The 23,578-nt window shown below is 49.7% G+C and overlaps 1 protein-coding gene across 1 annotated transcript in view; it reads right to left on the bottom strand.

Annotated features, from left to right (window-relative positions):
- Positions 1-23,578, bottom strand: part of CAPN13 (calpain 13) — a 53,083-nt gene that overhangs the window by 18,238 nt on the left and 11,267 nt on the right. Inside the window, 6 exon segments of the mRNA XM_068564151.1 lie at positions 1,706-1,851; positions 2,889-2,963; positions 6,986-7,071; positions 12,168-12,242; positions 13,175-13,349; positions 19,619-19,752. Coding sequence (XP_068420252.1) covers positions 1,706-1,851; positions 2,889-2,963; positions 6,986-7,071; positions 12,168-12,242; positions 13,175-13,349; positions 19,619-19,752 — 691 coding nt within the window.

The following is a 23,578-nucleotide window of genomic DNA, read 5'->3' on the forward strand; positions in this document are numbered from 1 at the left end:
TGGCAATTCATAGAACTCTGCTACCCAAGAGTCCTCACCAAAGCCAGAGGGAGACAACTAACGTGAAAACCATTAGATTCAAATGCATGAGAGATCGGGACTTCCCTGGTGGTCCAGTGGTTAGAAATCCGCCTTCCAACGCAGGGGAGGCAAGTTCAATCCCTGGTCGGGGAACTAAGATCCCACATGTTGCCGGGCAACTAAGCCCGCGAGCCATAACTGCTAAGCCCACGTGCCTCAACTACTGAGCCCGCATGCCACAACTACTGAGCCCACACACAACTAGAGAGCCCACGTGTCGCAACTACTGAGACTGTGCACCACAGCTAGAGACAAGCCTGCACACTGCAACAAAGGGCCTGCGTGCTGCAACGAAAGACCCGACACAGCCAAAAAAAGCAAAACAAAAAAACACAACCAAATGCATGAGAGATAATGTATGAAAAATAAATGAAGATGAGTCAAGCTAGAAATGAATTAACAGACATCAGAAGGTTGGGGTACAATTGGGAAGCTCTGAAAGGGGAATAGGGAGACATAGAGACCATCTCGGTCATCGGCTTTTTGTGAGGATCAAACAAGATGACACACTCAGGTGCACTTAGCAGCACAGAGCAGGTGCTCGCCGGCTGCCTCCCTTCCCTCTCTCCCTTGTAAGGAATTACTAAAGATGGCACCAATGTATAATTTTGGTCAATTCATCGATCTGCACTAATATCTGGGGGTGTTGGCCCACAGTCAGACAGGTACAGCTCAGGAAGATGAATCAGTAAACCTGCTGCCCGAGCGACTCAGTGGTTTCTTAGAATCTGTCCGTGGTCTCCTGGTGACTAGGTTCTCTGACCAGCAGAGTGAAGAGCCTGGAGGCGTGGGTCATTCAAGCATACCATTCTCGACAGGCTGGTGCCAAGGAGAGGGAATGCATGTGTCGAGGTGCACACACACACACACACAAACACACACGCACAAATATGTTGTTTGCATAGCTTTTCCTATCCAGGATGCGTGAGCACACTCAGGTTCATCTTCAGAGGGTGATATTTCACCCAACCATGTCACAGACGGGGAGCCGGAGGTGCAGTGAGAGTATGTCACTCACTCTCTTAAAATCACATCAAAAGAGTCATCTCCTGGCAGCCCAAAGACAGGTTCTGAGGTGCCCATCTGAGATCTCAGTATGGTGCTGCAGGATACATCAACCGACATGGGCAGGAATATGCTCCCTGATGCCTGGATGGTGCTTTGTGGCTTCAAGGAGCAGATAGAGATGACTAATTCCACTATGTACAGTTGGGGAGACTGAGGACAGAGAGACCAGAGTCACAAAGCCAAAATGTGGCATAAACAATGGTTTAACCCAGGCCCTGACTTCTGTCCAGTGTTGTTTTCATAGCTCCCCCAATGTCCTGGATAATTATTGAAGAGCAGTGGGCCTGTTCTACTCTTAGGAGGTGGGTGGAGCTTGGTAGAAGGACAGTGGGAAAGCAAGAAAGCAGGGGATTCGCACTGGAGATTCTCCGCTCCCCCACCGCTACCCCATCAATCATTTCCCCTGGAGAAGTATAGCTGTCCCTTTGGGCTGACAAAGTCCTCTTCTTCTTCAGGCTGATGGTCTAGAATCGAGGGCCATTGAGAGCTGAAGCTGGGATAGGGCAAAGGCTGGCAGCTTCCCATCTGGCAGAATAATTACCAATGTCATAACTACCTTCCGCATTTCCTGGAATTAAGTGGTTCTTAAACATCAGTTGGGACCATCTTTCAGGGAGTGTGGGTCCATGGTCCAGGCTGATTGGAACTTGGTTACATATAAATAGGCAGAAGAAGTTACCTCGGAAATCTTGACGTGACATCCTGTTATAAAGGGTGACGCATCACTTAATGACCACGGGTTTGTCCCATAACTTCACTGTACCTTTGCCTGTCAACTATAGTATCCATCGATTTGCCACTGTCCTACCCAAAGGCCAGAGCCCCATTCTGGTTCATTCGTGGTCAGATACACTTCTGATGTCTCCAGTGGTTGGGAGGACAAGGACAGAGTCAAATTATGAGTTCTTCAGGTCCCTCTCATGGCCAGCAAGACGACTGCCAGTCTCTTTCTGTTCTGGGTCCTACACACTGCTAAGAAAATCACCTTTCCCTAGGGCCCTTTGCCAAATGCACTGTTGGGGTCTTATCAGAATACAGTGGATTCAACACCTAAAATCACACCTGTGATTAAAGTTGCGATACTGGAAATATTCTTCCTCCTAATTTATATTTGTCCCTCTGATTCTTAATTACTTAGACCCAGTCTCTTTTTCACACATGCTAAATTTTATTTAAGTATGTCATTGAATAAACCAGACAACCCTTCAGAGAAATGTCCATCTTATCCTTTAAGATGTGAGCATAGGGCTGGGGATGTGTTGTAAAACATCTAGTCCTACACAGATGCTGGGTGATGACACCGATGTCTCACCCAGAACTCTAGAGTCAGGGCTGGGAGATTAACCCCCATGTTCCTCTTTTGCGATTCATGCCAGGAAAGACTGTGGCGTTCCAGGGCTCCAAAAAAGATGGCAAAAGAAGTTACAGGCATGATAACCATGCATCTTGGTTTCCAGGAAACTGTTGGTTTCAAAGCTTTGGTGCCAATATTCCCTTTTACCATTAACATCTCCTGCGATTTCTAACATTTCAGAGAGGAAATACCTTTCAGGCAAAGAGAGAACACACAATTTCCTTTTCAAAGCTTTTGTGTCTTGGTGGAGGAAATAGCCTCCTTCTACCTAGGTCTCTGAAAAGCGAATCTTTATTCTCACAGAAGTTTAGGGAAAAGGGTGGGGATTGAGGCTTTGGGCAATAGTTAAAGATTTAAAATCTAATTTTGAAAAAAGAGTAAGTACCAAAACTTGCCATCATCCTTATTCTCATACAGCTGGCTTTTCCGTTGGTCGTGGGTTTCCTGCCACTCCAGAGACCTGGGCATGGAGAGACAGACGATAGGATGAGACTTCCTAGGATGTTTCATCTCAACCACACATGGCCCGACAGGGGCCCTTTGCACAGGCCTCCAGTAGTTTCCGGGTGCGAGTGGACAGTGTCGTTCTACCTGGTGATTCTAAGCTGATGTCTTCCAAGCTGTCCCCCAGCCCCATCCTCTTTCCTGAGCTTTAGATGGATACATGCTATGGTCCACTCCTTGTCTCCACCAGAGCCCCACCGTGACCTTGAAATCAACGTATCCCAAAAGGTACTCATCCTCTGCCTCCTTCTATTGCCCAAGTGAGAACATGAAGGGTTATTCTCTCTCATACCCTCCACGTCCAAGCCATCACCATATATTAATGATTTATTGATTCTACCTCCTAAACCCCTCTCAAAGCCATCTAATTGTTTCCATCCTTATTGCTGTTTTCAAGTTCAAGAACCCTCACCTCCTTCTTGGACTTCTCACCGGTCTCCCGGAACTCAGTCCGGCCCGCTTTCCTATTCATACTCCACACCTCCAATCAAAACAATCTTTCTAAAACAGAAGTCTGGTGAGGGCACTTCCCTGCTTAAAACACATCAGTGCTGCCCTTTTACTCTCAGGATGAACTTCAAACTCTGAAACAGAACTTGGCCTCTGCCTACCTCTCCATGTTTACCCGAGCAGCTCCCTGTCCCCCCGCCCTTGAACTGTACACTCCAGCAGTAATGAACATCTTCGTTTCCTTAGAAATACCTGTCTGTCTGGTTGCAGTGGCAGCACCCAACCCCGACCCACCTTGGCCTTCACCATGATGCTCCCTCTGCCTGGAATACACTTCCTCCTTTCAGTCCTATAACCCAATAACTTTTACTCATCTTTGCTCCTAAAAGCACTTCTGCTGGGAAACCTTCCTTGTCCCCGCTGTGGTGCCCTTCCTTTGAGCCCGCATGGCACACTGTACCACTCCCATCTCAGCACTCAGCACCCTGTGTTACTAGTGCTTGTTTATTTCTTGCTGTCCCCCATTAGACTCCCAGTGCCATGAGATCAGTGACCTTGCTCACCATTATATTATCCGTCATAGGGCTTTAACACAATGCCTTGGCACATAGTAGGATGCCATAATTTTTTGCTGGCTTAATTAATTAATAATTAAAGCTGTCTACTTCATTGGGATAATGTGTTCCAGAAGCTAGTCCTAGAGTCTGCGGTGAAGGAGGGAGACCTCACAGGCAGAAGGGAGCATCTGTCACTTCCCAGCCCACTCCTGAAAGTGCAGGCACATTCACAGGCGATGGGCCGCCAAGGCACAAAAGTGTAATGAGATCCTTCTCTGGGACTGACTTGCATGGAGGGCCTGGGTCACCTCTGTGCCGGGAGAGCAAGGCAGGGACCACTCAGGCTTCTGGCTGCAGGCTGAGCCAGTCAGATGTGTTATTGTAAAATGGCAATTTTATAATTAAGTGATAATTACATTTTCTGCAGTGTGTAAGGGAAAATAAATGTAGTGTAAATCAATACACTATTGATTCATGCAAGTTTGTCTTTAAGTGTGTGTGATTGAAATTTCCATTATGGTTAAGATTAGACCACCCGCCCTCCCCATCCGTCTCCACTCCTTAAAACGTCGGGAAGGGGCTTCCCTAGTGGTGCAGTGGTTAAGAATCCGCCTGCCAGTGCAGGGGACATGGGTTCGAGCCCTGGTCCGGGAAGATCCCACATGCCATGGAGCAACGAAGCCCGTGCGCCACAACTACTGAGCCTGCACTCTAGAGCCCGTGAGCCACAACTGCTGAAGCCCCCGTGCCTACAGCCCGTGCTCCACAGCAAGAGAAGCCACCGCAACGAGAAGCCCGCGCACCGCAACGAAGAGGAGCCCCCGCTCAGTGCAACTAGAGAAAGCCTGCACGCAGCAACGAAGACCCAATGCAGCCAAAAATAAATAAATAAATAAATAAATTAATTAATTTTAAAAAACGTAGGGAAGAAATCGACCAGTGCACTGAGACAGTGATGGTGCGGCCATATCGCTTCCTTCCAGCCTGGTTGCTGGTGGGGAATGGTGAGCCTCAGCCCTCAGCCGGGGTACGTGATCCTCCAGAGTAGGTGTGGAGGGTCCATCCCCCGTCCCTGCTCTGCACACTTCTCCTCCCTGCTCGAAGGCCTTTGTGAACCCCCATGCCTGTAGGTACAAATCCAAACCTCTCAGCTGGCACCAGGCTCTCTGGCTCCAGCCCCCGACACATCTCCCCCAGGTTCCTCTGCCTCAGGCCAGCTTCTTGGCCCTGAACACACTACAGGTGTTCCTGGCTCAGCGCAGCAGCCGACACTTCCCGCCTACCTAGGGATGGCTTTCAAAGTGAGTCATACTTTTTTTTTGGTTGAACTCCAGTTCAACCCCATTCATGAAGCCTTCCCTGAACAGGCCCGCCCATGGGAAGCTTCTCTTCCCTGACCTCTGGGGTCCCTTATTGCCTTCACTGGTCATTTGATCTTTAACCCGGGGGATGTGGGCAGAACGTCAGCTCACGTGAATATCTTGCCTCTTCTACTCAAGGGGACTGTGCCTCTGACATCTGCCCTTCCTCCACTCCTACTGCAACAGCCAACCCCGAATCAGGGATTCTGGCTAATCGGATCTCCCCCACTGCCCCGGGCCATATTGGGCAGCTTGATTGCCAAGGAGGGCCATGGATATCCCCAGGGAGGAAGAAAGGACAGAGGCAAGATAAAAGGAGAGAGTGCGGCGGGGAGTAAAAATATTGTCCAGTGGTTCGTGGTTTTGCAATTTCATTCCCCTTCTGTGCGGGAGGAGGGGATTCAGTTGCCCTGCTCTCCAGGGGGGCATCTGAGGGAGGTCACACCCAGGTTTATTCTAAGAATTCATGTCTTTCCCTCTCCCTCTCCCTCATATTCCTACCCTCCAGCCCCACCCGTGCAGGCACCTCGGCTGTTGGGCACTGCCCAGCCTGGGGCATCAGGCTCAGGGCAGGGACAGAACTCTGCATTCGCCTCCAGAACACGCTTCTCCCTGTATTGATTTCCACCGCTGGCTGGGGCCTGTTCTCCCGCTTGAACGCAATGTATTTCCTTTCAGATCATGTTCTCCCTCGTGCTAAGCTGCCACGGCTGGCCAAGGTGTCTCGACTCTTTCCGTGGATCTAACACAGGCCCTCAGAGACCTGCGGGCAGGCTGGGCCTCTCTGGCTGCCGAGAGGAGCCAGTCCCCTGTGGCTGGCCTGCCATCCCTCTTAGGACTGCCATCTCGTTCTTAGTCAGCAAAGGGGTGGGGACCAGGGATCAGTCCTCCTGGCAGCTGGGAAACACCAGCCCAGCTCTCCAGGAACTACAGACCACACAGCGGGGGCCCCATAGGTCAGCTGGGTCAGCGAGCAACTGCCTGGGACACGGCCAGCAGGGGCATCTGAGGCCCACTTAGCTTTGTTCACTCCTACCACCAGCAAGGCATCGGCTGCTTGTGGGGGTCTGGACTAATAGGGCAGGATGGACGACGCAGGTGGACTGAGTCAAAAAATCAGCCAGATCTTTGCCTCAGCTCCCCAACTCCCCCTAGAATGAAGTCTTTTCCATCCTGATGACACGGCATCATCTGGATCAGAATCCCATGGGATCCTTTTATGGAAGGAGACTCCTTCTCTCCATCTCTGTCTGCCAGGTAGAACTTGACTCCTGCCCTACCCTACCCCTCTTTTAATTTTGTACTTATTCTAGGTATATGGGTTCATCGCTCAAGACTATTCCCTTCTGGAGGACAGACACTGTCTCTTGTCATCTGTATGCACCCCACAGCACCCACCCAGCACAGTGTACTTAGTCCAGAGTACACAGCAGGTGTTTAAATGATGCTTGGTGAATGGCATCATGGGAGTGTGAGTTCGACTGAAAGTCACACACAGGTGTGAGCTGGACAGACCTGCAGTGAGATCCACCTGCTGCCCTCATGGGCCAGAATGCTCTCCAAACACCGGGTCTCCATGAAGGAGAGAGATAGGTTTCCAAAAGCCATACCTGTCACTCCAGTGCCCTCTCCATTCGCTCTTGCCCCAGGGGTTTGACAGGTGGATAAGACATTCCCAGCCACTCCTGTACTGAATCTGCAAAGAACAGAAAAGGAAAACTGTCAGTGTTCTCCAGCAAAATTCAGCAGAAGGGATATGAATGCAGCTGCTTTTCACCTCCAAGGACTAATTTAACTTCTGACCTCATTTGGCTGCAGCCAGGAAAAAAAAATGGAAAGGAAAAAAAATCAATGTCTCTGCCTGTGTGGAGTTGGAATGAGACCGAGGAGAAAACAGTCCTTCTTTCTGTGCAGCACCTTGAAGGGCAGGTGCAGCTTCCTCAGTCTGTACGACTGCATCCTAAAACCTGCGCCAGCTGAGACAACAGCAGATAAATAGATGGTGCCATGGGCTGCAGAGGGGAGATCTTTATGGGTCTCCAGCCTCCTCCATGCCCTGTCACAGCCGGCATCTCTATTCCACTCAAATAGCTGTTTCCTTGCTGGCGGCCCCTTGGGAGCTGTGCTGGGGTCTCCACAGCACTGTCCTGAGCAAGGCCAGTAGGAGGCTGATTTGAGCAAGACAGGACCTTTGAGGCCTGGGAGTGGAGCCCTCCTAGCCTGCGGCCCCGGAGCTGCACCCGGCCCCCCGGCAGCCTGCCTCTGTCAGTGAGCAGGGCATCTCCGTGGCCTGAACGTTCCTTCCTTCCCCAGGCGATCACATCATCATCTGTCCCAGATACAGAGGCCGGCACACTTGCTCCTTCAGACCACTGAGGCCAGAAGGCAGGACTGTTTGTTGAAAAGTTACAACAAAACAATCACAACCCTTTGAACTTATGTTCCTGGATCCAGGAGGCCTCCGCCTGGTGAGAGGAATTAAAGCATGATTGAGTTGTAGCGGCAGTATTGATCTGTGCTAATGTCATCTGAGGAGACAGAGGCCTGGAGGGGTGAGGAAGGGGCGGACTTGTTCACTGATTCCAGGTCACAGGAGAAAGTCCCGAGTGGAATATTCCCACGTGGAAAAGGAACCTGTGGGTGCAGGCAGGGCTTGGAGACAGGCCTGGCTGAGTGTGTGACGTGCACTACGGCCTTCAATCCTCTGAGGTAGATATTCATATAATCCTCGTCTTGCAGAGGAGACTGAGCATCAGAGAGGTTAAGCAACTTTCCCAAGGCCACAGAGTAAGTGGCAGAGGAGGAATTCTGATCCCAGCCACTGTGAGTCTCCAAAGCCCAGGCTCTTAATTTTAGAATTGGGAGTGGATAAAGGATACAGCTGTTCCAGGGCCCAGCTCATTCTCACATGTGGACGAGACCCTGACCTTGCATGTAAACCCCGGGCCAGCACGTGATCACCACTAGGGCAGTGCCATGAAGGAGCGATGTGGTCAGACAAGGGCCCAAGAACCCAGCTTGGGTATCGTTCTTTTCTTGTCTACTTCTGTCTAGCTGACACTGCAGTGGAAGGTACTCTTTTAATGCCACATGGGATGGGGGTGCCCCTCTCTGACCCCGCCAGGCACCCCAGGCTTTGCACACAGTGTATTATTAACTGCCAGCACGTGACGCAGCCCATGGAACAGGGACGTGAGAAACGGTCGCCTGGTGGCCCAAAGAGCTTAATGAGCCACCCTCAGTGCCTAAGGGACAGGCAGGGACTCAGGCAGGCACAGGGGAGAAGAGTGGCCAGTGGCCGGAAGGGGCTGAGAGCGGGGCTAAATGAGGCATGCAGAGAAACACGCACCCCTGGCCCTGGGGAGTCACTGACCCAGCGAGGTGCATGGTATAAAATGCCAATTTCATTTATCTTGTTGTCTGTGTCCCCCCCAGAGGGTGGATGAGATTACAAAGCACACTGCGTTTATGGGCTGGTTTAATCTTAGCACTTGTGGTCAGAGTTACAACCTCCTCTTTCTGCAGCAAGAACCTGTAATCAAGTTCTTGGGCTCTTGTCTGACTGGGTCACTTTTTTTTTTTTTTTAAAGGAACGCCTTTATTTATTTATTTATTTATTTATTTATTTATTTATGGCTGTGTTGGGTGTTCGTTTCTGTGCAAGCGGGGCAAGTTGTGGCAAGCGGGGGCCACTGTTCATCGCGGTGCGCGGGCCTCTCACTATCGCGGCCTCTCTTGTTGCGGAGCACAGGCTCCAGACGCGCAGGCTCAGTAGTTGTGGCTCACGGGCCTAGTTGCTCCACGGCATGTGGGGAATCTTCCCAGGCCAGGGCTCGAACCCGTGTCCCCTGCATTGGCAGGCAGATTCTCAACCACTGTGCCACCAGGGAAGCCCATGTGTCACTTCTTTTTGACAGTGCTCTGCTGGTGATCACATGGGCCTTGGCCAAGTGCCTCAGGCGTAACCTTCGAGGCCAAGGTCACAGCTGCACCTGAGAATGGGCGGGCTTTCTTGCTTCACTCTCCTGGCTGCTGACTGTACCCTGGCCCTGGTCAGATCTCTCAGAAAGGGTGCCACTGGGAAGAGGTGATCCAGGTTATCTATCCTAGGATAATAATTCCTTGAAAGTATTCTCTTGAATGCAAGTTGCAGAGGCAGTTAATTGTTACTCCTAGAAAAAAAATGGTTTCATGGCTCATGGTAGATTAAAACCAAGCTGTACTTACATTGTTAATACAGGCCTTCTCAGAGCCTTTAAAATGTTAATATCCAAATACCGCTTTCACAGAGCATCTCAGCAGGCCGGTGCTCCTTAGAGCACAGGCTGGGAAGTGTCAGCAGCCAGAGTGGCAACAATGGCGGGAATGGATCACGCGGGACACACGGTCTTCATCACCTACGGTCACAGGAGAGTGTCCTGTTCAGACTGCTCAGTGTGTTATAAGAACAACTCAAAGTGTGTGCTGTGGGGCAGGAAACATCCGGGCTGTGAGCAGAATCATCGGGAGCCCAAACCCCAGCCACGCCCGCACTTCCACTCCCCAGTCCACCTCCATGACCTTGGCCCTCGGTGTTTACTTGGCTGCTCTATAAGCCGGCAGTCACTGCCATCCCCACGCCCAGCCTCTGCGGGACTCACATTCCATGGCCGTCTGGACCTCTGGATACACAAGTCCCTTCTCCCCTGCATTCAGAGGAGAAAGAAAGGCCATCTCAACGTATAAAAAGGGCCTTGCCAGGAATGGCCAGCATATCACGCAGGTACCATGGCTCCTTCCTTCCATGCCCAGCACAGATATCATTCATTGATCGCAGCTCTCTTTTTCCAAATCTGGAAGCAGAGCCAAAGTCTTGTCAACACAGTAATCCAGGCAGCATTGCCTGGATGAAGGCTGGCACACAAGAAAGCTGACCTTCTCTCCCTAACCTAGACCTGTCCACGTCTGGGATGGGGAGCTACGGCGAGCAGAACGTCCATCCGTGGCCAGATGTGATGATGGTATTGCCTGTCTCCACTGAGAATTCAGAGAGGGGCATGGGAGGTTCCAGAGGAAGAGCATCTGGAGCCCCTGGGACTGGGATCTCTTGTGGCTTGGGTTTATCGGGCCTCTTCCTTGCTTGTGGGAAATGTCATTTGAGTTCCTCACATATTCTATGATGGAGAATCCGTGATGTCACCCTCATAGGCCAAGGACAAATGCATTCATTCACTCATGCAAGCACACTCACCCATTGATCCTACAGGCATTTATTAGGTGCCTACTCTCCTCCACTTGCTGTGCACAGGAAGCATTCTGGTACTGATTTCCTTAGGGAGGAAGGCGGGAGACAGAAAATATTGCCTCTGTTTTTTTTTTGTTTGTTTGCTTTGTTTTGTTTTGTTTTTTAACATCTTTATTGGAGTATAATTGCTTTACAATGGTGTTAGTTTCTGCTTTACAACAAAGTGAATCAGCTATACATATTCATATATCCCCATATCTCTTCCCTCTTGCATCTCCCTCCCACCTTGCCTCTGTTTTGCAGATTGGAACATTCACCCAAACACAAAACGATGGAGTAACTGCCCTTAGGTCAACGGACAGGAGAGACAGATTGACACGCAGAGAGGGAAGGCAGATATGAGAAACAGGCCATAAATAGAAGCTGATACTCTGCGTTCCTTGGCCCATAAATACCTGTGAAAAATGGACCCTGGGGTTTGCGACACTGTCTCTTATGACCTAGAAGACATTATCAGACCTCGAGAGTTGTGAGAACTACAGAGATGGGGGAACATTTGTGGGAAATCATCACAAGGCCAGGAAGTGCTGTCCCTGCACGGCTACGTGATAAGCATAGATGGGAATTGAGGAGTCGTGGTGTCTGGGCCCAGCCATTTCAAGCAGCTGTGTCACCCTGACCTTCCCCTCTCAGATGTCGGCTTCTCATTTATGAATGGAGGAGGCTGGACTTCAGTAGTGTGTTCTAGACCAAACGCTACTGCACACACTGATGATATGCATTTTTGTCCACCCAAAGTCGGTTGTTACATCAAGGGGAAAGACTGTCCCCCAATAGCCATCCTCCCCGCATTCATGGGAATAAAGTTCTAGCTGGGCATATGGCAGCCTGGCTAGATGGTATGTTTCCCAGACAACCTTGGGCCTCAGGGTGGCCCATGACTAGGTCCAGACTCCTGGGATCTGAGAGGAGATGGTGTGTGCCTTTACTGATACGTGCCTTCCTTAGGGACGTATAAGTGTCCCCGGCCTCTTTCTCGTCCCCCGGCTGGGAAATGAGGGGACCTGAGGCAGCTACCCTGGGCTCACAGATAGAAGCCCCATGTTGCAGATGGCAGAGCCAGCTACCAGCTCTGGAATCACCTGCCTAGCTGAGAAGTGAACTTGATCTTGTTTGAGCCCCTGTATCTTCGAGTGTCTTTGTCAGAGCAGTTTAGTTGGTATGTAACAAATAAAACCCTTTCGGGGCAAAATTTCCTCCCAAGTCAATTGGGTAGTTAATTCTGCTTTCTTTTTGGGCTAATCCCCCAGCCTACTTAGACACTCTGCCTGTCTGAGGCCATTCAAGGATAGTAAGATTTCTGGTGGGTCCCTGAGGGGTGAGGATACTGGGTGTCAGAACTTCTGAATGAAGAGAGGGAATGGGGTTGTCCATGATGGGCCTGGACGTGGTGGAGGCAAGGGTGATCACTACTTGTTTCAGCTTGCTGGGCTCACCGAGGCAAGTGATTCTGACTCCTGTGTCGGGGAGCAAAAACCCTGGGGCACCGTGTTCATGGGGAGCCTTACCTGCTTGGCGCCAGTCACGGGGTAGGCACGCCGACTCACCAGCCCGTTTGCCATCCTCGTGGACTCACTTGTCGGCTTCAAAGGAGGAAAGCAGACCAAGCGTTAAACATTCACACATTCTTCAAAAAGATAGAAAAGCACTATTCAATCAGCAGCTGGGCCGTGGCCAGATGAAAAGCATCCCACTGACTCACGTTGGAATGGCATGTGTTCCTGGATTTCTTTCCTAGAGAGGCAGAGTTTGAAGGCTGTAGGGTGCTTGAGGCCCCAGCATTTCACACCTCAGGAGACCACCCCATGACAGACAGAAGCCCACCGAGTCCTGAGGACCTGGGCTGCTGGCTTCTCCAATTACTTGCTATCAACGAGACACAACACAAGACATAACTTCTGGGCACTTTGTGGGAGTTGGGAAGACCTACCACCTCCAGGCTATGAGGAATTGGGGTTTAAAGTGCATTCTGGTTTCATGTGGCATGTCAGACTAGGGGTGTGTGACTCAAAGCCCACATGGTTAAAGAGTGAAGGAAGTGTCCTCAGGGATACGGTGTTGGCTGTCTCAGGACAGACTCAAATAATTTGGAGGGTCATTCAGGCTTTTCAGAATGGGGCACTCTGCCCTTGGGATGCTGCCTTTAAAGCCAGTGAGAATCAAAGGGCCCCCCGATCACTCTGGACCCCACTGCTTCCGGTCACAGGGAAGCACTAGGCAAAGGCTTCAGTATCAGACAACAGCATTTGAACCCCTGCTCAGCCATTCACTGGCTGTGTGACGGTAAGCATTTTACTTAGTCTCTCTGAGCCCATTTCTTCTTCTGTAAGTGAATTCTGCAATCCCTATTTCAGATGGAGGGCTACTGTGAGGATTAAATGAGGTGGTGTCGGTAAAGCACAGCATCAGAGCTCTATGATGGTCACTTGGCCATTCCCCTGAATGGGCCAGTGGCTGAACGCTCCTGGGTGAGGAAAGGCTCGAACCAGTGCAGCGAGATTCCTGGTCTACTCACCCCGGCCAGGGTGCTGCAGGTCATCAGGGAGCCCGCCTCGGCTACCATCTTCACCATTGTCATCAGGTCAGATGAGGAGGAATGCAGGCTGATGTTGGTGACCACCCCTCCCGTGAGGTCCACCAGGGCATCAGGGAGGTAGCCGTAGTGCAGATTGACACAGGACGCATGAAACCTGGGAGGGAGAAAGGCAGATCAACCCCTGTGGTGACTTTGGTGCCCCCAGAAAGGGAGGTTGTACCCGGACCTCTGCATATTTCCCAGGAAATGGACTTCCCAACCACCCCCGGGCTATGGCAACCTGCCCACCTTCTGTTCTCCTGGATAAAGAATCTAGCGATGTGCCACCATTATCACTTCCTTCCCCTGGTCTCCTGGGTCTGGGGAGCCCCACAGGTGGCATTATTGTATAGAGTTAGGAATGCAGGTGCTGGAGCCACAGGCCAAGGGTTCAATCCCAGTCTCACCAGATATTTAGCTGCTTGACCTTAGACAAGTTACTTAACCTCCTAGGGCTGGGCCTAGCGTAGTGCCTGGCACATGGGAAGCCTTTAATAAAGATTGGCTATTATTATGATAAGGATCCACTGTTTCAGTATGGAGGATTCCTTAAAAAACTAAAAATAGAACTACCATACGACCCAGCAATCCCACTGCTGGGCATATACCCTGAGAAAACCAGAATTCAAAAAGAGTCATGTACCAAAATGTTCATTGCAGCTCTATTTACAATAGCCAGGACATGGAAGCAACCTAAGTGTCCATCAGCAGATGAATGGATAAAGATGTGGCACATATATACAATGGAATATTACTCAGCCATAAAAAGAAATGAAATTGAGTTATTTGTAGTGAGGTGGATGGACCTAGAGTCTGTCATACAGAGTAAAGTAAGTCAGAAAGAGAAAAATAAATACCGTATGCTAACACATATATATGGAATCTAAAAAGAAAAAAAAAAAGGTCATGAAGAACCTAGCAGCAAGATGGGAATAAAGACACAGACCTACTAGAGAATGGACTTGAGGATACAGGGAGAGGGAAGGGTAAGCTGGGACGAAGTGAGAGAGTGGCATGGACATATATACACTACCAAACGTAAAATGGATAGCTAATGGGAAGCAGCCGCATAGCACAGGGAGATCAGCTCGGTGCTTTGTGACCACCTAGAGGGGTGGGATAGGGAGGGTGGGAGGGATGGAGACACAAGAAGGAAGATATATGGGGACATATGTATAACTGATTCACTTTGTTATAAAGCAGAAACTAATACACCATTGTAAAGCAATTATACTCCAATAAAGATGTTTAAAAAAAAAAAGAGATCCACTGTTTCCTGTTTAACAACAGTGGTAAGTACTGGCTGTGTGCAGGGTACCTTGCTAGGCACTGAGCGTTCACAGATGGATGAGACCCTGTTCCTGCCCTCCAAAAGCCCACAGTCAACAACTGTGATGCTCGCTGTGGCCATAAGCAGCCTCTATTCTTACTCTGTGCGAAGCTTGACCCAGAATCCCCATTCCCATCCTCAAAACTAACCCACTCCCCCCAGAATCATCAGGGAGGTGATGTCACTGAAGGTAACACAGGTGAGGGTGAGGCTTACATAACACATCCCCAAAGCAAACCACCTAGAACTCTCAGACCTGTTCTCCAAAATGCCTCTTCCGGGACTTCCTTGGTGGTCCAGTGGTTAAGACTCCATGTTCCCAATGCAGGGGGCCCGGCTTTGATCCCTGGTCAGGGAACTAGATCCCGCATGCTCCAAGTAAGAGCCCGCATGCCACAACTAAAGATCCCATATGCTGCAACTAAGAGATCCCGTGTGCTGCAATGAAGATTCCGCATGCGGCAACTAAAGATCCTGAGTGCCACAACTAAGATCCAGCTCAGCCAAATAAATTTAAAAAATAATAAATATTTTAAAAAATAATAAATATTTTTAAAAATGCCTCTTCCCACCCTCCCATGGGGTTTCTGCTTCTGGACGCACACTCTGAGAAATGCCCTGTCTTATTGCCCTATCTTGCCCATCTCCCAATTCTCCCCCAGTCACCTATTAGACAGGCAGATAGTCTCCAGATTCAAGAGCCAACCTGCTCAGCCCAACTGCTGGCCTCCCCTCTCATGAGCTCTCCTCTCGGGCGGGAGGCTGAGCTTTTCAAGGCCCCCTTTGCTCCTCTGGGGAATGGGCTCTTGCGGTCATGCTGCCAGGTGAAGCGTGCACAGCACGGGGAGAGGGTCTGGCTGGTGGAGGTGCTTGCTGTGAGCACGATCAGGACAGCAAGTCCACGCTCACCTGCTTCTACCGCCACACTCGTCCACCCCTCCACAGCAGCGCTCACCACCCACATGCTCTCCCCTTAGAAGGACACGTCGGGCTGCTTTGCCTTCCTTGGGTGTCTATTTGCTGTGAGAGCGCGTGGATCACCTTGGAACAGAGAGGAAGTAACTGGGGGTCCCGGGAAGGCTTCTGAGAGGTGGCACAACTCTGAACTGAGTTTTATCCAGGTCCGGACAGTAGGATGGACATTCTGGGGAGGAAGAGTCAAATCAGGGAGGCTCCAGAGCCAGAAGAGCGTGGTGGAGTGGGGTTGATGATGGACTGACTGGTATTCCCGGGAGAGAGGGCGGATTGATCACTCACACGGAGAACCACTGAAGCAGGGGCCAGAGGAGGTCAGATTTGTTTTGAGAACTCAAGTTCCTGTCGATGGGGTGAACTGGAAAGGTTCCCATGGGCTCCTAAAATATAGGCAGGGCAGACCCACAACAGCATGGAGCTGAGCCAGGCCAGGCAGGAGACCCTGCCTCTTGGTGTCAAAGCTGTCCAGTGGGCATGTTCCCACACTGCCTGGTCACTCGGGCCTCTGGCCGGGACCTAAGTTTTCCTGTCCCTGACGGGGAAGCAGAGGCTAAGCCCCATACAGGTCGGTAGCCGCAGGAAAGCTCCAGCTGTGGCTTGCTTTCTGGTGATGCAAAACCACGTGGGGGTCAGGCGTGGGTCCACCCTGCTGCTGCCTCTACTGGGGCCCGAGGCCTCAGACAAGACCCCTCCCGGTCCTCGGTCCTTCACCTGGATCAGCTCTGGGGACCCTCAGACACCCCTCTCTCACCATACTTCCACCTCTGAAGTTCTCTCCTCCTGGGGTCCCCCAGAATTCACGTAAACTCACCTCAGCCAATACAGATCAAGCAGCCGCTCTCAGCAGGACACCGTCCCAGGCACGAACACCATGGACGGCTTAGAGAGTCTTGTGTTAATGAAAGCAAAGGATCCACAGAACCCAAGGGCCATTCTACAGGAACCAGGTGGCAGATGGATCTCAACTTGTTATTAAACTGGTTCTAAACCTTATCTTCCTGTCTCTCCCTCTCTCTGACCAGGGTTGTCTGGTATTAGACTCTTATCTCTGCAGTGTTTTTTAGTCAACTGCAAAGCTTCCCTTTGGTCACGATCTTAGCCTAGGTAGGTCTCAGCATCTGACTCACTTGATTTTCCACATGTTTTCTGGCTCTGGGTCCTAGATTAAGGGGGCTTTGTTGAGGGTGCTGGAAGATCACCAATACTAGGGTTCTGGAACCCATTCCAGATCCCACCAGCATGACCTCCCAGAAGGGGTCTGGCTTCAAATAGAGCTTCACCGGAGCCACACCAGGAAAGCAGCTGTTGGCTCTGCCCCGTCACTTCAGGGCCACTGCCTCAGTGTCTGCGGGCCTCGTCTGATGGTCTGATGTCATGCACCCCCCCCCCCCACCCCACCCTCTGCAGTCACCACAGAGACACCCAATGCAAGGGGAGGGACCCATGGCCAGTGCCCCCCTCTCGGTGTCTTCCACAGCCTTCTCTCGCTGCGCCTCCATGATGCCCATGAAGCCTGTCCCGGCAGCAGCTGGGTGTTTAGACAACGAGCTCTCCCTCTCTGCTTTACAAACACGAGCTCAGAGATCCTGCTCATGCTTCAGGGACAAGTCAACTCTTCCCAGCTCCCTTTGCTGCCAGGAAATAGAAAGGGAGGGAGAGAGAGCCCTGTGTTCGCCACACCTGTCACTACGCGTGTCACCTGAACCCAGGATTTCTGAGAGCGCCTTGTTCTCAGCCCTCGGCTTCAGCCTCATTTTGGGGAAATGTCTACGCGCCTGGCAATGATATGAGAGAGGGAAGAATTCAGATGTCAAATCGGGATCCAAAAAGGACGCTGAAAGTCTATAATTCTGAGCCACAGAGATTCCAGAAAGGATGCTAGGCAGCTTACCAGATCTTGTCTCCCACTCTCCTATTTTATGACTTCTGGGGAAAAAAACCCTGCAAACAAAGATATTTTTTTCCCTCCACATCTGACTCACTTGACCAATTCATTTCTGACTCCCCAGCTGCAAGAATGGTTGAAAGTTTGGGATCCACATGTTCACTCGGTATTGCCTACACCCTTGGAGGGAAAGAGGACCATCTCCACCTGGACAGGTGGGTCCTCTGTGCTTGCGCTGTGGTCCCTCTGTGCCAGACACTGAGTTCCAAAGAAGCAAAAAGACAAATCATTTTCCTCTAGGACTGACAGTATCAAGAAATGATGGAAAAGCACGTGACTGGGGAGGACAGACCTGATCCCAGCTTGGCCTCAAACACGGTGTGACCTTGGGCAAGTCATTTCACCGCCCACCCCCCCCCCCAACCCCGAGCCTCAGTTTCCTCATCTTTCAAAGAAGGTAGGGTTTGATGCTGACAGAGGCTCCATCTAGCTCTGATGGGGTATAATTCTATTTGATTTCCTCCTGCATTCTATAACCCCCTTCTTTGGATGGAGGGGAAAGCTTTTAAATAGCTTTGGAGTTTGAAACATTTTCTCCTGCACTAGATTTCTTCAGGCAGTGGAATGTGGATTCTGGGTCCAGTTTCCCATTTCTTTTCAAGCTGAATGATTGTTTTAGGTCAGCTGTTAACAAAATCGGGTCAAAGTCATCATTTCATCTGCGAGCTTTCTAATTCTCCAAGTGAACTGCCGTGCTCCCCCCTTTTAATAAGGAAAAAAACGAGGCCCTGGAGCGGTGAGCACTGAATTCACCCCGGAAAGATAGTGGCAGTGTTTGCATAAGTAGCTTAGAAGTGAATTAACCTCCCCAAACATATGGATTGCTTCATCCACTCGCCTGTTTTCTGGGCTGCATTCTCAAATGCTAACGACCAGCTCTTCCTGACACTGGAAATGAGCAACAGCTTTAGCTTTGCACAAGCTGGCTCAAAAGAAAGAACGCACAAAAAGAGCCCTTGAGATGTGCCTCCAGAAGGACAGGGGCTGGGGTAGTCTGTGGGGTCGTAACCACTCCTCAGGGCCCAGGATTGGATGGGGCGGGGTCTTCCGTCTTGCCAAATGATGTCACCTGGTCAAACGACCAAAAACCTCAGGAGACTCAGGTTAATCGCTTACACCTGCCATCACATCACTATTCAGAGTCTTGGCTTCCCCATTTGTCATTATGAGGCATTGGTTAGGAAGATCTTTGGGGAACCTGATTCCAGGACACTCTCCACTATTCATTTTTCTCCTGAAATGTGTGGTCCCCTGACCTTTTGTCTCCTAGCATTGATTTCCAGCTCTGATGTGTCCCTCACTTGTGTGGGTCTTGATGACAGCGACCTCTTACACACACACATACTCTTGCACACCCCACCTGAGCTGGCGTGAGCGTCTCTTCCAGCGCCCAGCACGGTGCCCGGACTATGATTAAATGCACCATACACATCTGCTGAATAAAAGCAACCCAAATTGTCTAAGTGAAACAGGTGACTTGGGGAGTTTGTAAGTCCTCGAGCTTGTTAACACCAGAAGGTAGTCCCTGACTCACGGTGTTTGGACCATATAATAATAAGCAGCTCCCGCCCTGCCCCCAGTCATAAATGCAATCTCACGGTAGCCACACCAGGTCCCCAAGTGTCCCGCCCGGGTCACTGCTCAAATCACTACCCCCCCTCATATCTCCTCTCTTCTGAAATCCTACCCATCCTTCAAGGCCTCGCTCAACGCCACCTCCTCTGTGCAGTCCCAGCTGAGTCTCTGTGAGTCAGAACTGCTGTCTCTCTCCTCTGCTGTCTCTCTCCTCTCAGCAGGCTTTGAACATGATACTACATTTTATTTGGGCCTGTACACCAGCCCTTACAATAATACCGTTGTCAGTGCCCATCTCTGTCCAGCTCTGCCCTGCCCACCCCTCGCCATGTGTCTCTGGGTCCCTCCACTGGCTCCAACTGAGCCTTGCGCACAGTGATTATTTACAGAGGTTGCCCTGCGAGGTGGCAAAGGCTCTGAAGCTCCCGGGGCATCGCGTGCATTGAGCAGAGCTGCAAAAGCCTTGGCGCTGGCTGGTGGGGAGCATCAGTCAGGGCAAGTGGCTGGGCAGGCAGGGCCAGCATCCAGGCCCTGGGCAGAGGGGCGGGCCCATCCTTACCTGGCGCAGGCTTTCTCCAGCAGGCTCGGCCAAAACTCTTGTTTGTTGCGAGGATTAACAAAGAAGTACTCATTGTTCAGGACAGGTAGGCGATCGTCAGTCACCACTTCCACCCACTGGCCGCACTGCCAGAACTGGAGGAGAGAGAGAGGAATATACGCCCTAGTAGAGTTGGGGCAGGAGGGAGGTGCTGGCCCCCCGACCCAGGCCAAAAGATAACCACCATCACCACTTGACCACCACAGCACAACAAGGAAGTCTATCCAGACCAAAATCCCAGCCCAGTTTGGCGGACAGGGGACAGGACTGTCATCTCCACTGACAGGTGAGTCACAGATCAAGTTAATCAAGGAAAATACAGCAGGGAGGAAGGAGTCTTGGGCTCTAGCTGGACTTTATGGCTAACTCCTGCCTCACTTTGGCAAGTCCCTTGTGAGATTCAGGCACACTGAAGACTCTCAGGGTACATCTTGTATACAAAATGGCAGTAGGGGGAGCAGATGCTGAATAGCAAAGGAGAATGGGAGATACAGAGTGTCGTGATGGGGAAGGAGAGCCTTTGGGGAGCTGAAGGCTTGAGAGAGGAGGCAGGATTCCAGCAGGTGGCGAGGAGCAGGGAAGGCAGCCCAGAAGCGGCGGCGACAGTGTGGGCGGAAGCCTGGGGGCCGAACGGTGAGGTTGCTCGGGAGGACTGAGCACTTACAGCCTCACCCTGGCCCTCCTCTCCTCACGTCCAGGCGTCCCTGCCAGCAGAGCAGCAGCCAGGAAGCGGGCTGGCACTGTCGCTGCTAAGAGTGCACAGGAACCAGATGCTCCTCTCCAAAACAGAGTGGTTTAATCTTCAGCATTCAACTCTTAATGGTTCACCCGGGGGCATTGCCAAATGAGGATAATTCATAACAAAGCCAGCTTTTTGGAGTTGGTTTGCTGGTCTCTGGATCAGCAACAGGGCTTCTGGCTTCAGGCCTGTGTCTTGACAAGACTCAGGCAAGCCTCCGATAGCGGGGCTTGGAGTAAAGCTGGGTGGATGCAATCCATCATCTGCTCGGTGGTGACAGGGAGCCTGGCCCACAGCTGGATGTCCCAGATGTTGGGCTTTTGCATACAGATGAGGATGCGCTTTTGAAGCAGGGAGGGAGACCAAGACAGAGATGTCAGTGGAGAAGACAAGACAAAGAAGATGTCCTCGCAGTCTTTAATGAACCAGCGCACTGGAGCTGGTGTTGCCCCAGCTGTGGATCTGCGTCCCGACTGCAGTAAGATGCAAAGGAGGGTGAGGCTGGGAGCCAACAGGGATGCTATCACAGTGAGATCGTGAGACCTGGCTGAAGCATCAAGGAAGCTAACTCTAGCTCCTTGAAGGAGGATACTAGAAGCACAGACCCATCTGGATTTTGGGTGTAATTGGATAGCAAAGTGGAGTAGGTGGTATCCAGTCAGTGGAACCGTGCTCCAGTCCTGGTTTTGTTTTTTTGTCCTGAGCAATAGATATTGGATAAGACACTTAATTCTCTGTGATTCAGTTTCCTCATCTGTCAAATGGTGGTAAGAGTAAGAGCTACCTCCTACTGTGATGGGATCAGATGAGTGTGTGAAGGTGAGATCATAGTTTTGAAAGTAAGAACTGTTTTTCGACAGGCTTTTCGTTCAGCACTTAGGATAGTGCCTGGCACACAGTAGGCCATAAAGAATGAGTGAGTCCTGGCTTGAATGAGATCCTCTTGTTGGTTCTACCCTCACTCACATCTTCCCACACCAGTAATGCTGACCAGACTTGTTCTCCCTATACAAAGGGAACCTCAGATAAGATCATCGTTCCCAAAAAGGATGAAAATGGCCTGACTGGTGGTCAAGAATGAGGCCACCGATCTGTGTTTCCTGGTTCACTGCTCTGGGTGAGGAGGGCTGGCACCTGGATAATGTCTGCACCCTTCAAGAAGCTGGCTGGTGCCATTTAGACAGCACCCAAGTGTCTGAGGGAAACCAGAAGTGTTTTGGGCAAAGCATCCAAGTTGCCCAGGCACTGGGCCCTTTCCAGAGAAGAGTGCCCAAGCTCAGAATGATGAGATGTACAGAGGTCAGCACTTGTAGCTATTTCTGGGGAACTGTGGGACTATCTTCACCACCCAGAAGGGCAAAGCATGTCCAGCCTGGGCCTCAGTTTGTCCTGACTACCTGTCACCCCATCAACACTTGCACCCCTGAGGTGAGCCCAGACACAGCTAAACACTGCACCCTCTGGCCAACTCCTCAGCGTGACCCTTGGACCAGCAGCATCATCTGGGAGCTTGTTAGAAGACCTAGCATGCAAATAATTGGACTTCAGGAAGAGAGAGCAGGATAAAGAAGGACACCCAGAAAAAATGGAGGGAAACAGCTGAGCAGAAAAAGGAGGCAGGTCTTCAGAACGAAAGTGCTCACTGAATTCCAGGCAAGATTAATCTTGCCTGGAATTCACACATCTGGACATTTCTAGAGAAATTTCTGAGCCAAGGAGAGAGATCACCTCATATAAACTTGCAATTTGAGAGACTATGTCGCATACAAGGTCAAGAGAATAGATTAGCATTGGATTTTTCTTCTGTAACATTGGGGAAGGTACAGACAATGGAGAAATGTTTACAGATTCTTGAGGAAAAGGAATGCAATCCAAAAATCCTAAACCCAACCGAAATATTGTTCTTAAGTGAGAGCAAATGAAAAATACTCATGTAATCTGAGGAAACTATTCAAGGAACTACTCCTACCAAATGTGGATGAAATTAGAACAAAAATCTTAAGAGGAAATGAAGGCTGAAAGAAACAATGGTGAGTAATGAGTTCTGAATATGCTTTGGACAAGAAATATACTGGTAATGTAGTGAAAATGAAATTGATAGTGAAAGGATGAGCAAAGATATAATAGGGAAATGTAAGTAACAGGAAGCTGGAGTAGCAATGTGAATATCAGATGAAGAGGAATTCAAGTTCAGAAGCATTAAATATAGCAAAGAGGGATATTGTGTAAGCTTTACTGCAACAACTGGAGAGCAAGAACATAAATATTTGGGCACCAAAGAATATAGCAGGAAAAGTATAAAGCCAGAACATGAGGACCCCTCCAAGCTATAACTTTGGGGAAGAACTTTAACTCACTTCTTTTAGAATATGACAAATCAAACAGACAAAAAATAAGCCAAGATAGAAGAGATAATTGCAGATTATACTATCTGCAAATCAGAGAGCTTGATTCCATATATCAGGGATATATTATCTTGGATAATATATACTCTTCTCATATGTCCATGAAGCAACTATAAAAACTGTTGTGGACCTGGCCATGAATAAAACTTTAATAATTTCCCCAAATGTGAGAGTTTATGAATTATATTCTCTGATCATCATCTAATAAGTCTAAAACTCTACAATCAAGAGATGATCCTCTATAAAACTTAATCAAAACTAAAAACATCATAAAAAACCTAAAAACATATTAACTTAAAATTAATAAGACATTTGATATTAAAATCGATGGATACAGATAAGATCTGCGAAGGAAAATTTTAGTCTTAAATCTTTTATCATGAAGAAAAAAAGAAAGAATATTAAGTGTATAGTTTCAGAAAACAAAAAACCAATAAAATTGACCAAGAGAAAGTAAATGGGAATTAATAAAAATAAATTGAAATTAATTATATGAAAATCAAAACCCTAAAAGAAAAAGAATAGAAAGAACAATGAAAATTGAAAGTTGAGTCATTCAAAAACCAATACAGTAGATTGGTTGGATTAAGAAGAGCTGGATTAAGAAAAAAAGGAAAAATAAAAATATAGTTTAGGGATTAATAAAGTTGACTTAATCACAAATTAGAAGAAATAAAGTAAATTTTCAGAGAATTATATAAGCAACTTTGGGGCAATAAATTTGGAACTACAGAAGAAACAGTTGGTTCTCTTGGCAAAATATAAATGTCAAGAATT

The sequence above is a fragment of the Eschrichtius robustus genome, chromosome 15, assembly GCF_028021215.1.
Source record: "Eschrichtius robustus isolate mEscRob2 chromosome 15, mEscRob2.pri, whole genome shotgun sequence".
NCBI lineage: Eukaryota > Metazoa > Chordata > Mammalia > Artiodactyla > Eschrichtiidae > Eschrichtius > Eschrichtius robustus.